Here is a 14220-nt window from a genome sequence, read left to right on the forward strand (position 1 = left end):
ACTCACAATAGTACAATAGACAAATTTTGAATTAAGACGCTATTGACACGCTTGAGGTCTTTAAGGCAGAAACTTCCGCAGTAGCTTTTGTTATCGGCGTAAAGCCCAATATAGCGCTTAAGCCGCTCTGTTTGTGTCGTCGAACCTGACCAATAGTATAGTTTCATCACCATATATGTCTCTTGCTCATGGCGCTTATTATCAATCGATTCTCGAGATTATTTTCCGATTGGGGCCGTAAGGTGAAGCACAAGCCTGTTTCGTCTCTTCCCTTTCATTGTTTTCAAAATGGACCTGACTAACGTTATAAAAACGATCGAACTTGAAGAGTAGTCCACACCCCCAGGAACTGGTCCCATTGCGTTTTCTGAAACTGGTTTCGTCGATGGAGGCAGTCTTGTTTCCTTTAGTTCCGTGACCAATCAGCAACGGAAGAAGGACGTGCTCAATTCCACCCTGCTTTCTCAGTTGGCAGCAAACAAGAAGTACAACCGCTTCACTAACCCCAGTGATTGGTACGCGTTTTATAGGAAGGTGGCGTCGGAAGTCGGGTGGGTTACGCAAAGTTTCAAACCGTTTGAGAGATACGCTTCCAGTTTCCAAATGAATTTACGATCTCTGATGTTGTGATCAACGTCTTCCATGGCTAGAAATCTCGGACATGGGAAGATTGGAGCGTGACTTGACCTGCCAATCACAGAAGTTAAATCCGTGTACGCCGTTGGCTGGGAAGCAACACGCAATTCAGCGTGACTTCTGAACAAGATAGCGTCAAGTCCGTCAAGTCGGACGCGTGGGAAGAGATCCATCGGCTTTTTCGCGGATTTAAATAACGTTACTGTTGCTAACATTTGTAGAGAATTGAAGGCAAGGAGATGTACGGTGGATGGCGGGCGTTTTTTCGAGGTGGAAAGGGTAATTTCAAGCCGCCAAGGACAGCAAGTAAGTTTGTGATTCAGGTAAGCGAAACTCGTAAGGAAATCCCCGGAATGCAGGCCAAAAAAATTATCAATTTCGTTTTAAAGGGGATTATGCTATTAGTAAATTGATTCTCAATAATTATATTTTTTCTAAGACTTCTGCAAACATTAAGTTGGTTTAGAGAAATGGTCTGAAAAGGTAACTTTCGCTAATTATCAGTTTAGATATTCTCCTACAGAGAATGTTTTAATTCGTAGGTAGTGTGTCAGGAGAATTTCAATAAATCCTACGCTTCAATTGTGTTAAGCCGCAAACTACGCGTAATTTTGCGAGTATTTAATAGGAAACTGAAATATTTTTATTTTTTACTCTTAAGGGGAGAGAATATCTGGTGAAATGGAAGAATTTTAGTTCATTTGAGGCTTCATGGGAGCCTCAAGAGCATTTGAACCAGCTTTGTCTGAAGTAAACATTTTTGCAGTGTTTACCGTTCGTCGTGTTCCAGAATATGGCCTTGGAATTGGTTCTTGCTTATACTTTAGTGCATAATGGGTCATTTCGATTCTGTTAATCTGTATTTATTTTAATCATGAATAGATACTACAAGCATCCCAAGCCAGACAGGAATGTCATATTAAATGAAGTTTCCAGGCTTAGAGTGGCCATTGCTGCTTCTTTGAAAGCATCTAAACAAAGGAAGCAAGTGACTATGGAGTTCAGAGAAGATGTATTTCAACATTTTTTTGGAAAGAAGGGAGTGATAAATGGACAGTGGAAACTTTTAGCACAAGAAGAATTTTCTCCATCATTTTTCCTCCTAATTGGCATTGTTTACTTGACCTTCACGGGCAGGGAACAAAAGTTTTGTTCCCAATGAAGATAAGACATTTTATTTCATGGTCAACCAAAAGCTATCATATAAGAGAAGGTATGATCACTGAATCAACAAGGGCTTTTCAAGAAAAGATAACCGTGGACTTTATTAAAGTTGCTGCCTAAAGTAATGTGCAGTATAAATTTAGCAGCAAATACATTCAGAAACTTGAAATTGTACATTCGAAAAAATAAATCATTTTCAAGACTTGAAATGTTATTCTCAGGCAATGTAACCCACAGCAATGATACTATATTGCTTTTCTTAATATTAACTTCAGTATACAAAAGATCTGTTCAGTTATTCCTTATCTGTTTTTGGTTCTTTTAAACTTTTTAGTGGTAGCACCAGCTTTCCTTTTTGTGCTTGCATGCTTTCTCTTATTGCTGGTTGAATTCCTGCCAGAATTTTGTGAATTGACAGTTGAGGTCATCCCATTACTGTGATTGCTGTTGAGAGAGGTGCTTTCAGTTGCTTGCACATTTTGGGACCTGACACATTGTCTCTTTTTATTACACATCAATTCTTTTTTCCAGTACTCCAGAAATCCTCATTTTGTTTGTTGTATTTTCTTTTTCTCCTCTCTCTGTGGCTCAACTGTGCAAGGCGGTGCTCTGCTCTGATGACATCTGCTGGGCTATCCCAGTTTCTTGATTTGTGAAGGGCAACTGCTCTTGCCACATCATTATTTTTTTCGACGCCTGTGTAAAGGGAAACCAGTTAAGTTAGTTTATTGGTATTGTTTCACTGGCCATACATGTAGTTTGTTCTAAATTAAAATAGCCAGTGACACTGACAGTACCTTGGCCACTGAAGTGTTTTACACTACCAAATCTGTCGATGACATCTTGCAAGTGATATGCAGCAGCATGCATATAAGGCGTCACATTCCTGTTTGCATACCCCTTGCAGGAATTTGCAAGCGACAGAAAAAGTTTGATCCATTTTCTTATCTGCAGAATAAGGTTATACTTTTCTTTGGAATGAAGCATTTAGCAGAAATCTGTTTGGAAACATTAGCCAAACATAATAATTGTATCATATTGGACCTACCCTACCTTTGCTCCACATTTTTCTCATTGCTCTGGCAACAATGATGATACTGTGTGGAAATAAATGTCTGCAAAGTCCTTTGAGGAAAGTGGATAAAATTTTAGAACTTGGATGTGCTGAGGATTAATTGTTTTAAAAACATTAAAAATGTCCAATACTACGTGTATATTAAGATCATAAACCAACAATAACTGGGGAATATTAGGTCGCGAGGTGCATTTAGACCAATCGCACACAGGTAGAAGGATTTGATGGATTGTATGTAGGGCTCAGAAAAATACCCTCCATATTTTAATAACGGTCTGGGCAGTATTACGGTGGATGGAATCCTTTGAGCTCTCCAATTTTGCAGGAAGATTTTTGAGTAATTTTTTTCTTTCATCCCCCATCAGAGACGTCCAATCCATTTTACCCATCCTCTTTTCCCTTAAGCTCCCAGTTAGACGAATGGTCGTAACTCGCAAGCGTTCTTTCATTCGTTTGGAATCTCTTTTAATTCTCAGAACAGTTCCAGGTATAATGTCGTTAAGCAAGTCGATGTGGTTTTTCTCGGAGTCCTTTAAACTTGCCCACTGCAACAGTATAGTGTTTCGGATAGCCATCCTGTACACGACTTGATCACCAGCAATTGCTTGTTTTACAACATAGTTCAGATGTTTGTAGTTAAGGTGTTGTGAAGAAACTGTTCCATTTATAAGCACATTCACCTCCTCTTTTGATAAAGTTTTGTCAGGCATTTCACTGTATAATAATGCAGGTGATGCTGAAATCTTGTTGCCCAGAAAATAATTAATATCTTGGGATCCGGAAATCGGGCTCTCCTGATGCTGAAATTTGCATATTCAAAATAACTCGTTGTGTTGCTGGGTGACCTTTAAGTTTCGCGCCGCGTTTTCGCGCCATCAGGAGAGTCCAGCCTCAGATCCCCCAGGTTTTAAATTTCCGGGCAATAAGATAAAAAGAGACTGGAAGAAAGAAAGCCGGGTTACCGTAAAGAAAGCCAGGTTACCCGGGGAGATTGAAAACAACATGTTTGATCAAAGAAATAGCAAAGAAGTGTGCTACTTTTATGGTGGATTTCGCCGCACGGTTCCGTAGGAATATCATCATTCCTCGACCAGAAAATATCACAATTTCAGAGAAACAAGACCTAAAAACGCAATGGATATGAAGACCTGAGAAATATGATTTACTGTGTCTTGAAGTGTGGCTTCGACGCTTTTAAAATCGCAGTGAACAAAGTTGTTACACTCCAAAGATTTCCGGCGAAAGGACATCTACGGAGAGCTGGTGATGTTGTTCTTGCACTGCCGCCATACTGTTACTACATAGCATCATCTGTACTGTTAATCTTGAAGAAACGCAACGATTACGATGTGGAAGCCGACAATGTTCTAAGAATATTTTGGGTCTCGGGTCGTACTAAATAACTGTCAGTGAACATTTGAGACTTTGCAATGGAGTAAGGAGGTAACTGGGATTTTAAATCTATTTTCTCAGTTAAGTCTCTAAGTCGTGAGGAGTTGCGTGACTCGCTTTTGCTCATTCTGGACCATTCAACTGCGCGTACGTGTCCGAGATTTCTAGCCATGCAGTGGGGCCTTAAAAGTTGACGAGGGTGAGAAGAGGGCTTTGAAAGACACAATCGAGAGTTTAGAGAAATCCAAAAGTGCGTTAACCCTTTTCGAATCCAACAGCATTGAGAGCAATCGTGGTAACTTCCAGATTTTGGCATGCACAGTTGACAAGAACGAGCAGGTTAGCGTTTCCCACCTTGGTTGCTATTTTCAGTCCACAGAAATAAAAGACAACTATTTCTTCGCGAAGAGGGAAAAGCAGGACATAACATTGCAGATGTCTGCCGAAGTCCTCATTTTAAAGGAAGATGTTTACGACCAAGTTCGCGAAGAAGTCAATCAGAAACTGGGCAACAGAGTCACGCGCTTCCTTTCGCATCTCAACCTATAAATGGTCTCGGTGCATACGAAGAGCTGAACATTATTGTCTACGTTTTTTATTCAGGACGGATATAATTTGCGAATTGATAGTGAATGAGACTTTACCTCTGTCAATCTACGTTACCCTTGTCCCTCTTATCCGTTTCGTTCGTTGAAAATTGCTCTTTTGTAATCAGGACATATACCTGAAAAGTGCTCATCAGCAACTTTTAATTCCCTTTAACAAAGTAGCTGTTAGAAATTGTTTGTTATCGTAGTTATGTTAGTTTACTTGACACCGAGACCTCGAAGGATATCTTGACAACTGAAAAGGTCGTGGTATAATCATAATGTCTAAGCGTAGGCCATGTTTTTCTGTGAACACCTGGGTTTGGTTCACTATGCGTCTTTAATCGATTCCTTTATAGCTAAGCTTTGACATTTTGTAAACTACACGTAGAAAAATCATAATTTGGAATCAATTTAATAGCAGGGCAAATGCATTAACTTGATAAGGAAGCTATGATTATATATCTTAAGCCTACTGGGAAAATGTTTTACTATTATAGTTAATGGGCTGAGAAATGTAACAGAAGCAATAAAATGCTTTGGTGAGGGAAATAAGTAAATATACGTGGAGATGGAAATATTTTCACAAAGACCGGATATCGTGATTTTTAATGTACTGCTTGACCTATAGGATGTCAGTTTACAATGCTGGTAAATGTTTTGGCCGATTTGGCGGTGGATTCATGTTGACTTCACACTAATCAGTCCCGACCCCCTAAACTGATGGCGATCCGAATGTAAATGCTTATAAGGTGATGTTTTTCCTTTTGACAGTATTTCCTTGAGTTGAAACGCAAAATATACTGGAGATATGTCGACCTCGTTGATTTCGTCATTCATTGTTATATGAAGTGGCGTAGCAGAGAGGCTTGTTATTCTGGCTAGGTAAGGGACTTTTCTTACAATACGTTCCTTGAAAGTTTGGAAATCGTATTCCAAAAGCTCCTCCTCCCCTATGAAAAAGGCAGTGATACGCTTGGAAGAATATTAGTCATAGATGACCTTCATTTGCACTAAACACATATTTGCACGGGCGTCAAGTGTTCAGCACAAACCTGAAAGGATGACTAATTTTGTCAAACCTGCACACCATGTGAACATGATTTGCCAAGTTTGTTTGACAAACATTCATAGTTTCGTGCTCCAAACGAAACATTTTCATTGGTCCCATCGTCACAGTTGTCTGCATGGGAAACTGTCTCGTTTGAAAAATAAACATACATGAAAAAACGTTCATGCTTCACGGTTGAACGCAAATGGTAGTATCTAACTGAAAGGAAAAAAAACAAACCCCTTTGACGTTGACCTCAGCATTGTGAAGACATTACGCGGAAGTCAAGCACACATTCGAAATCATGAGTTCCTTGCGAAAACATTTGGACTTCTAGGTAGGTTTACTCCGTAATTTCCCTCATCAACTGAAGCATGTTATTACATATTGAGTCTAACACTCATCGAGTTACCATTAAATTAATTATATTTTTCATAATGATTCCAGTAATGGAAAAAACATTGTACTTGCTGGTGATGGGATGGTCTGAGTGCCCCAATGTCTTTGCAGAATCAATAGTCGTAGTGATAAGGAAAACAGCACGGTAGTCTTCTTTATTGAAAATATGCTATACGATACTTGGATAGCATCTTTGTTCCTTTGAAGGAATTAATGATCCAATGGAATGTATAAAGAATAATCGAGATAAGAATACATAAGCGTTATGAGACTAAGCGATACGTGCACAATACACTTCATGATATGATGCTGAAGTTATTGCATGGGTATAAAAGCCATGTATAGGTGGGCATTACAAGTGTTATGTTGTTGTTTGGTTCACTTGGAAAAATCAAAGTCCTTTACCGTTGATCCCAGCATTGTGAAGACATCTTGTACAGGTCAAGTAATACATTGGAAATCACGAGTTCTGGGTCTAAAAATATTTCACCAGGCATTTTAATGCATCTCAATCTTTCAAGTGCATTTCTTAGTCTATCATGGAAAAATATCATACTAGTGGGTTCAAGTTGGATAATCATTGGTTCCTAAGTTATTGCAGCTTCGCCGCTATTACATTAATTCCAAAAATGATGTATCTAAAGCAAAAAGTTTTTTCTAATTTTGCTACGTATCATGCACAAAACTTTCAAAGCTTAACTATAAAGGAGTCAATTAAAGATGTATAGTGAACCAAAGACAAGTGTTCCCAGAAAAACATGGCCTACGCTTAGACATTATGATTACACCTCGCCTTTTTCAATTGTATCCTTCGACGGTTTGGTGTCAAATAAACTAACATACCTACGATAACAAACCGTGCTGACAGTTGCTTTATTAAAGGGAATCAAAAGTTTCTAATGAGGAATTTTCAGGTATACACCCTGATTACAAATAAGCAGTCTTCAACGAAAGAAACGAACTATTCAGTTCTTTCTTAATTATAAACAATTTTTTTTTTATCAAAGGGGAACAAGAATAACGTAAATGTTAAGCCATTAAAGGTAAAGTCTCAATCACTTAATTCTTCGCGAGCGTGCTTCAAAACAAAGACTTATAAACATCTGCAATGCTATTTCCTGCCTTTTCTCTCCGTGAAGAAATAGTCCTCTTCTTTTTCTCTGAACTTAAAGTAGCAACTTGTGAGGGTAACACCACCCTGCTCGTTCTTGTCAACTGTGCATGCCGAAATATGGAAGTTACCACGGTTGCTCTCAATGCTGTTGGATTCGATAAGGGCGGAAGTACTTTTGGATTTCTCTACACTCCCAATTGTGTCTTTCAAAGCCCTCTTCTCGACCTTTTTAACTTTTAAGACCTCGCTGAAGATGTCGATCACAACATCAGAGATCTAGCTTAAACTCATTTGGAAAGGAAAAGTATCTTTGAAACGGTTTGAAACTTTGCGTAACCCACCCGACTTGAGACGCTACTTTCCTGTAAAACGCATACCAATCGCTAGGGTTAGTGTAGCGGTTGTACTTCTTGTTTGCTGCCAATTGAGAAAGCAAGGTGGAGTGGAGCACGTCCTTCTTCAGTTATAATGCAGCACAGGACGCCATACTGGATGAGAACACATGATTGTGTCTTTGTTGGGAAGCCGAGAGTGCATCGCGCACCTTAACATCTCCCTTCCTTTTTTTTTTTAGAAACTACAAACTGAACAAAACATTTAGTGACGGGTCAGCAAAATGGAAAGTCTCCCGCCACAGCAAAGGTGGATTACAATGCCCCCAATGGAGGATGCCTCTACGCCCATCAAACAACGAAGGGTGGAAAAAAAATAAATAGAAGAAAGAAAAAAATATTAAACTGAACAATAATAAAATGAATCTCCAACAGCAATTTGTGTGCCTATCATCGATCAATGTAGTGTCATTGATGATTAAACGGGGAGGTAGTCATAAGTTCAAACGGGTAGGGGGTTTGCACACACGGCCCGAACGAGTTTTTGTTACAGGTTTGTTTGTTTGGCTCTGTTCGGCGACGGGGCTTGGGCGATGGCATAAGCTTGGTTTGTCGTTGTTAGGTACTAATGGTATTGGAATAGGCTGGTCGGGTGCTTCCACTTCAGCAGTCTGCACTGGCATGGCACTTGAGGCAGATGGTTGCATTATGGATGAAGGGGGTGGTGGGTGAACAGGTTGAGCAAAGTGTGGGGTGGGTGGCTGGCACGGTGGGGGTTCTGTTGCCGGCACAGGACTAGGAGGTAGCTTATCCAACCACGACCTTGTCACAGTGTTGTTTAGCCCTAGCTCGCTTAGCCGCGATAGCTCCCTGGACTATGTCAGTAGTGTGGTCGCTGGGTAGTAAGAGCTCCGTGGATATAGGAAGGAGTCCGCGGGTGCGGCGTCCCGTACTCCTTTCTGCTGGGCTCAAGAGATGGGCCTCATGCAGGCCGGTTTTCCCAGACTTTTTCAAGATGCGTTTGACGATTTTTACTGATGCCTCTAATTTTCCATTTCCCTTGGGCCAGTACGGTGAGCTTGTGACATGGTTTGTCTGGTATCTGTGGCAGAGCTGCTCAAAATCGGATGCAATAAATTGCGGTCCATTATCAGTTAAAATCGTTTCTGGAACACCATGTCGAGCAAAATACGCTTCAGTTTTGGCCACAATAGTGGCAGATAAGATGTCTTCCAGTTCATCAACCTCGATGAAGTCTGAATAATGATCGGTTGTGGCGAGGTAGGTGCTCGACTCAAACGCACAAATATCTCGACTAATAAACTGCCAAGGGTACTCTGGAATAGGCTGGGACTTCATGGGTTCCTTGGCATTCTGTAATGGAAACTGTGCGCATTTCCCACATGAACGGCATTTCGCGGATATCAGACTTCATGCCTGGCCAGAAGACAGTGTCCTTACAGAGACGGATGTTTGATTCAGCTCCAAAGTGGGCAGCGTGAGCCTTTTGCAGGATCACGTTTCTTTTTGCCAGCGGGATAAGTACTTGCGTTCCTTTTTAGATTACCCCATCTTGATGGGTTAGTTCTTCCCTGAAGTTCCAACAGGGGTGTAAACTTTGGGGAAGTTCCGATTTTCTTGAAGGCCAGCCTGTGGTTATGACCCTGATCAAGTGACAGAGAGTGGGGTCACTCTCAGTTGCAGCTATGATTTCCTTCAGAGTCTCGGAAGTGACCCTAGGGTTTTTGATGTCGCTGTCGATGTCAAGACTGAAAATCTCAAAATTGGTTTGTTTTGAGTCGTTGATGGTGGGGAGAGGGGCTCGAGAGAGTGTTCGCCAGCATGAGTGACGTGCCTTTCTTGTATGTGACTCTGATTTTGTACCGCTGTAGCCGCATCAGCATTTTCTGCAGGCGGCGAGGTGCTGAGTGCAAAGGCTTCTTGAATATTGTTTCTAAGGGCTGGTGGTCTCTGTGGACGTTCACCTCGCGGCCGTAACTCCAGAGGTCCCACTTGTCACAGGCCGACACTATAGCAAGGCATTCTTTTTCAATTTGAGCCCAGAGTTCTTCATTGGGGCGGAGGGTGCAAGATGTGTAAGCGACTGGTTGAAGATCTCCGGAGTCATTGGGCTGGAGGAGGGCTCCCCCAAGCCCTCCTTGTGAGGCATCCACCTGGAGGGTGACTGGCTTGTTTTTGGCAAAGTAAGCGAGGCATGAGATGCTTTGCTTGGGCAAATCGTTCCTGGTGTATGTCTGACAAGATGAAATCACGATCCTGCTTTGTAAGGTCAAACAGGGGCTTGATCACTTGAGACAAGTTAGGGCAAAAAGTGTTCAATTAGTTCACCATGCCACAAAATCGCATCACTCCCTGCTTATCTGTAGGGGCTGGCATAGCAGAAATGGCCTTGACTTTGTTGGGGTCTGGTGTCACTCCCAGGTTGGATATCACATGGCCCATAAAGGCGATCTTTGATAGTTTAAACTGAATTTTTTGTGGGTTGAACTTCAGGTTCTTGTCCCGAGCGCGCTTCATTAGGGCAAGGACATTGAGATCATGATTTCTGTTTGCTTCCTCGACTGTGTCACCTTGGCCCACGACGAGGATATCATCAGCTATGCAATACACATCTTGTAGACCCTCAAGGGCCTCATGCATTCGCAACTGGAATTCCTCTGGAGTACAACTAACGCCATAAGGGAGGCGGAGCCAGCAGTATCGACCCCAGGGGGTGTGCATGGTGGTGAGCAAACTGGACTCATCTGTGAGCGTAACTTGAGTGAAGCCATCGAGGGCATCGAATATGGAGAACGTCTTATGCTTCTTCCTTGACAAGCGTGGGAGTATTTCCTGTACAGTAGGAATCTGGTAGCGCGGAATTATGATGGCTTTATTCAGCGTTTGGCTGGGATCTAAGCATAAGCTTATTTTGGTGGTGCCATTGGGGCGGGTCTTTTCTCTAACCGTCATGTTAGTACACGAGTTTGTGGGTTGGTCCACCTTCTTGAGTTTTCCACATTTCACCATGTCGTCAAGTGTTGCTTTTACTTTTTCGAGTTTCGCCACCGGTACTCGATGGATGCCTGCATGGCAGGGCATGACTTTAGGATCCAAGGTCAGATGGACTGTCTGACCCACATTTCCCAGACCCTCAAAGCTATCCTTGTATAATGTAACCAATTGGGTCTGCTGGAGGTGGCCTGGTTGCAAGTCGGTTGTGGCCGCTGACTGGAGAGGTGTTGTCTGATCTGAAGAGGCCAGATGGATGCGGGGTAGTTTGACGTCTGACGTTGGTGAGGAGAACACTCTGTATTTGTGAAATCTCAGTAGGCCGAGACGCTTGCTGTCTCTACCACTTATGAGAGCGGGTTTGCCTGGGATGTATGCTGAGTCTATTACTTGAAATTCTAGAGTTTCAAAGTGGGAGACGCCCTCGCAAGCTAGACTTACTTTGCCCAATGGGCGAATAGGTTCTCCAGAGTAAGGAAATATCTTCACATGCGAGGGGCGTAGCGGGGCAGTCGCCGATAACTTCCTGAAGACTGATGACGGCAAGGTGGTACAGGATGCGGCAGAGTCCACTTGCATTAGCACTTTTATGTTCTTGTCAGGGCTAACGGAGACTGGGAGCCAGGTGAAGTATTTGTCATCCTCCTTGTCGTCACAAAGAGAAAAAGCTGAGAAAGAGTGGACCACGTAGTCATCATCATCATCATCTTCAAAATACGTTGCAGTTGCATCGTTCCCTTGAGAGAAGTGATGAGCAGTGTCTGAGCGCCGAGGGGGAGGGCGCTTGGTTTGTTTTCTTTGTTTCTTTTCAAAATCCAACTTGAATTTGTCTTTGGGGGATCTGCAGACCTTGGCAAGGTGGTTCTCAGTCATATAGCAGTTGGTGCAGTAGGTGCCTGGTTTGGTCGCTGGACAGTCCTTGCGGGGATGTCTAAGGCCTCCGCACCAACTACAATTTCCACGACGGGGTGGTGTCGGTCTCGTTGCCAATTGATTGACTTGCTCTTCGAGGTTCGGGTTGGTAGAGTGCATAATGGATAGGTTGGTGTTGTGAGCTGTATGATGTCATACAAAAGCGGGTACTAATTACAACGTGACATCAAACATCAAAGGTGTGAAATAAAACGCTAGAAAAGTGTTATAATGCTGTAATTGTTTGTTAAGTTCAGGTTTGATCTTATTTATATAAAAAGCTTCTTTGAGTTTTAAATCAATTGAGCTGTTAGCAGAATCCAGAATTCTAAAGCAAGAAAGGGAGTACTTGTTCTTACAAGAAGGAGATGTGTTGAAATGCTTAAAAATATGCGAGTTTTTATCGCTTTCCGTGTGCTCCTTTATCCTAGTAGAGAAGTGGCGACTAGTTTCGCCAATTTAACGGGAATTACATCCCGCACAAGAAAACTGATAAACTACCATGGATTTTAGAGCATCAGGAGTACGATCTTTAACACCGAACATGTTTTTAATTTTAAAAGAAGTGAAAACTAGTTTGATATTTAGGTCCGATTTACAAAAGCGCTTAGTGAGTTCTCGGAGTTTTAGGTTCGCTATTTTAGAATAATAGCCGACAAAAGGGAGTTTAAAGTAACGTGTATTATTGTCATCAATGTTCCGGTTATTTTGAGAGGAGGACCCGTCAAGATACCGCTTGAAAGTTCTTTCAATAATATGCGAAGGAAAAGAATTACGTTTTAAAGTGTCGGAAAGTTTCTTAAGATCGTTTTGAAGGCCGGAAGAGGTGTTGTTGATTTTGCAGATACGGTCAATAAGAGTTCGGATAAGGCCAATTTTGTAGCATGATGGAATAAAACTAAAGAAATTTGTTAGGAGACCAGTGTAGGCTTTTTTTATGAAAAACTGAAAAAACACAATAATTCGTAGAGTTGTCGATAAATATGTCAAGAAAGGAGAGTTTACCATCATTCTCTTTTCCCAAAGTGAATTTTATGTTGGGGTACGTGCCGTGAATTAATGTAATCAAAAAATGACATAACATCCTGTTCATTGTGGAAGACACAGAAGGTGTCGTCAACATAACGCCTATAAAGTAGAAGGCGAGTCGAATGGTTAAAATTATTTAGCCATGTTTCCTCGTGGAAACCAAGAAAAAGATTAGCTAGGATGGGTGCTAACGGAGAACCCATCGCTACCCCATCAACTTGATCATAAAATTTCCCATTAAAAAGAAAATGAGTCTCAGCTGTAGCGAATGAAAACAGCTTCTTGAGGTCAGATTTTTTGATCGAAAACTTAGGGTCATGCTTGAAAATAAGATCAACAGCAATATCGATAGTTTCATTTAACGGAATATTGGTAAAAAGACTTTCAACATCAAAGGAAATGAGAAACTTGTTGTTAAGATCGAATAAGTTGAGTTCATCGTTGACTGCCACTTATAACACAGGCAGCCGAAGCTCACCACCACTGAAAGCGGATGTGACTTAAAGTGTTGCGCAACGTTTTTTATTTATGAAGGTTTGTATGGGATGTTATCGGTTTGCCTTAAAAGAGAGAAAAAAATGTCTTGTTTTGAAATAAAATGGACTTACGTTATTGCCTTGTTGTTTTCTTTGTTGATTACCAACGTCTCAGGCCATCTTGAAGCGTTTTCGGCGAGTTAACTAACTGCTAAAGGAAGTTAGCAGTTAGTCCACAGGGAGCCCACAGGAGCGGCGTGTCTGGTCGTTTGTTCGAATATAAAGAAATGTATGGGAGAATATTGAAGAGTCGTAATATCGTAAACTTATAACAAGGAATGTCTATGTTAAGGCTCAAAATAAATGTATTCTGATGGCTAATGGCTTGGTTACCATGGTAACGAGAATAGCATTTTTTTAACATTTATCAGTTGTTTATGCCTTGGTGTTCTGGCAACCAAGCCAAGCGGGCAGGAGCTAACGAGATACAGTTCATTTAGTCTTATTTGAAGAGTTTTTTGGAACAAAACGATTATGGGATAGAATTAGAGGCAGTTTTAGTCCGGGTTTCAGTCGAATGTTATATTCAACGTACATAGAGCAGTAAATCAAAGGAAAAGTTATCGAAAATGGCTGAAGAGAGAAGTAGAGCTGTCTACTGGAAGAAAAGAAAGACATTTTTCTGGAAGACGAAAACAGGAAGATGAGTTTGAAGAACGAAATCGCCCACTCAACTCCCAGCACTTCCCTGGATGAAAATCAGCTTTCCAATAATTGGAAAAACTTTGCAACTCGGACTCTGAAGAAACTGTTGGTTCCTCCAGAGAGAGAATGAAATATGCCGATGAGCTTCTTTCAGACAGCTCTGATACCAAGGAAAGCGAGGGATATAAACAGACGTGAAAAAATTATCCACGGCGGTCTCAAACGCGCACGTGTGTGAGATAGGTCACAGGTAGCCCAAGCTCACTACTAGAAAAGCGGACGTGACTCGTACCGTGTTGCGCGACGTTTAATATTTATAAAGGTTTGTGTGGGAAG

The 14220-nt window shown here is 41.6% G+C and overlaps 1 protein-coding gene and 1 long non-coding RNA gene across 4 annotated transcripts; one reads left to right on the forward strand and one right to left on the reverse strand.

The window, feature by feature from the left end:
- The first annotated feature begins 86 nt into the window (after nucleotides 1-86).
- Nucleotides 87-2098, forward strand: LOC148724091 (uncharacterized). Of its 2 annotated transcripts, none has more exons than XR_015991525.1 (2): nucleotides 87-959; nucleotides 1519-2098. It is a non-coding gene; the product is annotated as an uncharacterized LOC148724091 (long non-coding RNA). The 2 variants fall into 2 exon arrangements; XR_015991526.1 differs by having other exon boundaries at nucleotides 87-942.
- On the reverse strand, nucleotides 1875-14185 carry LOC148724092 (uncharacterized). 2 transcript variants are annotated; one of them, XR_015991523.1, is made up of 3 exons: nucleotides 13312-14185; nucleotides 2854-2925; nucleotides 1875-2496 (listed from the first exon to the last, which is right to left on the reverse strand). XR_015991523.1 is itself a non-coding variant. In XM_088732622.1 (3 exons), exons 2-3 carry the CDS (start codon nucleotides 2785-2787, stop codon nucleotides 2315-2317), a joined length of 372 nt encoding a protein of 123 aa, XP_088588748.1. In that variant the 5' UTR covers nucleotides 2788-2925; nucleotides 13312-14185; the 3' UTR covers nucleotides 1875-2314. The 2 variants fall into 2 exon arrangements, 1 of the variants encoding a protein (XP_088588748.1); XM_088732622.1 differs by having other exon boundaries at nucleotides 2598-2925.
- Nucleotides 14186-14220: the final 35 nt, after the last annotated feature.

This window comes from Stylophora pistillata, chromosome 9 (assembly GCF_964205215.1).
Source record: "Stylophora pistillata chromosome 9, jaStyPist1.2, whole genome shotgun sequence".
Classification (NCBI taxonomy): Eukaryota; Metazoa; Cnidaria; class Anthozoa; order Scleractinia; family Pocilloporidae; genus Stylophora; species Stylophora pistillata.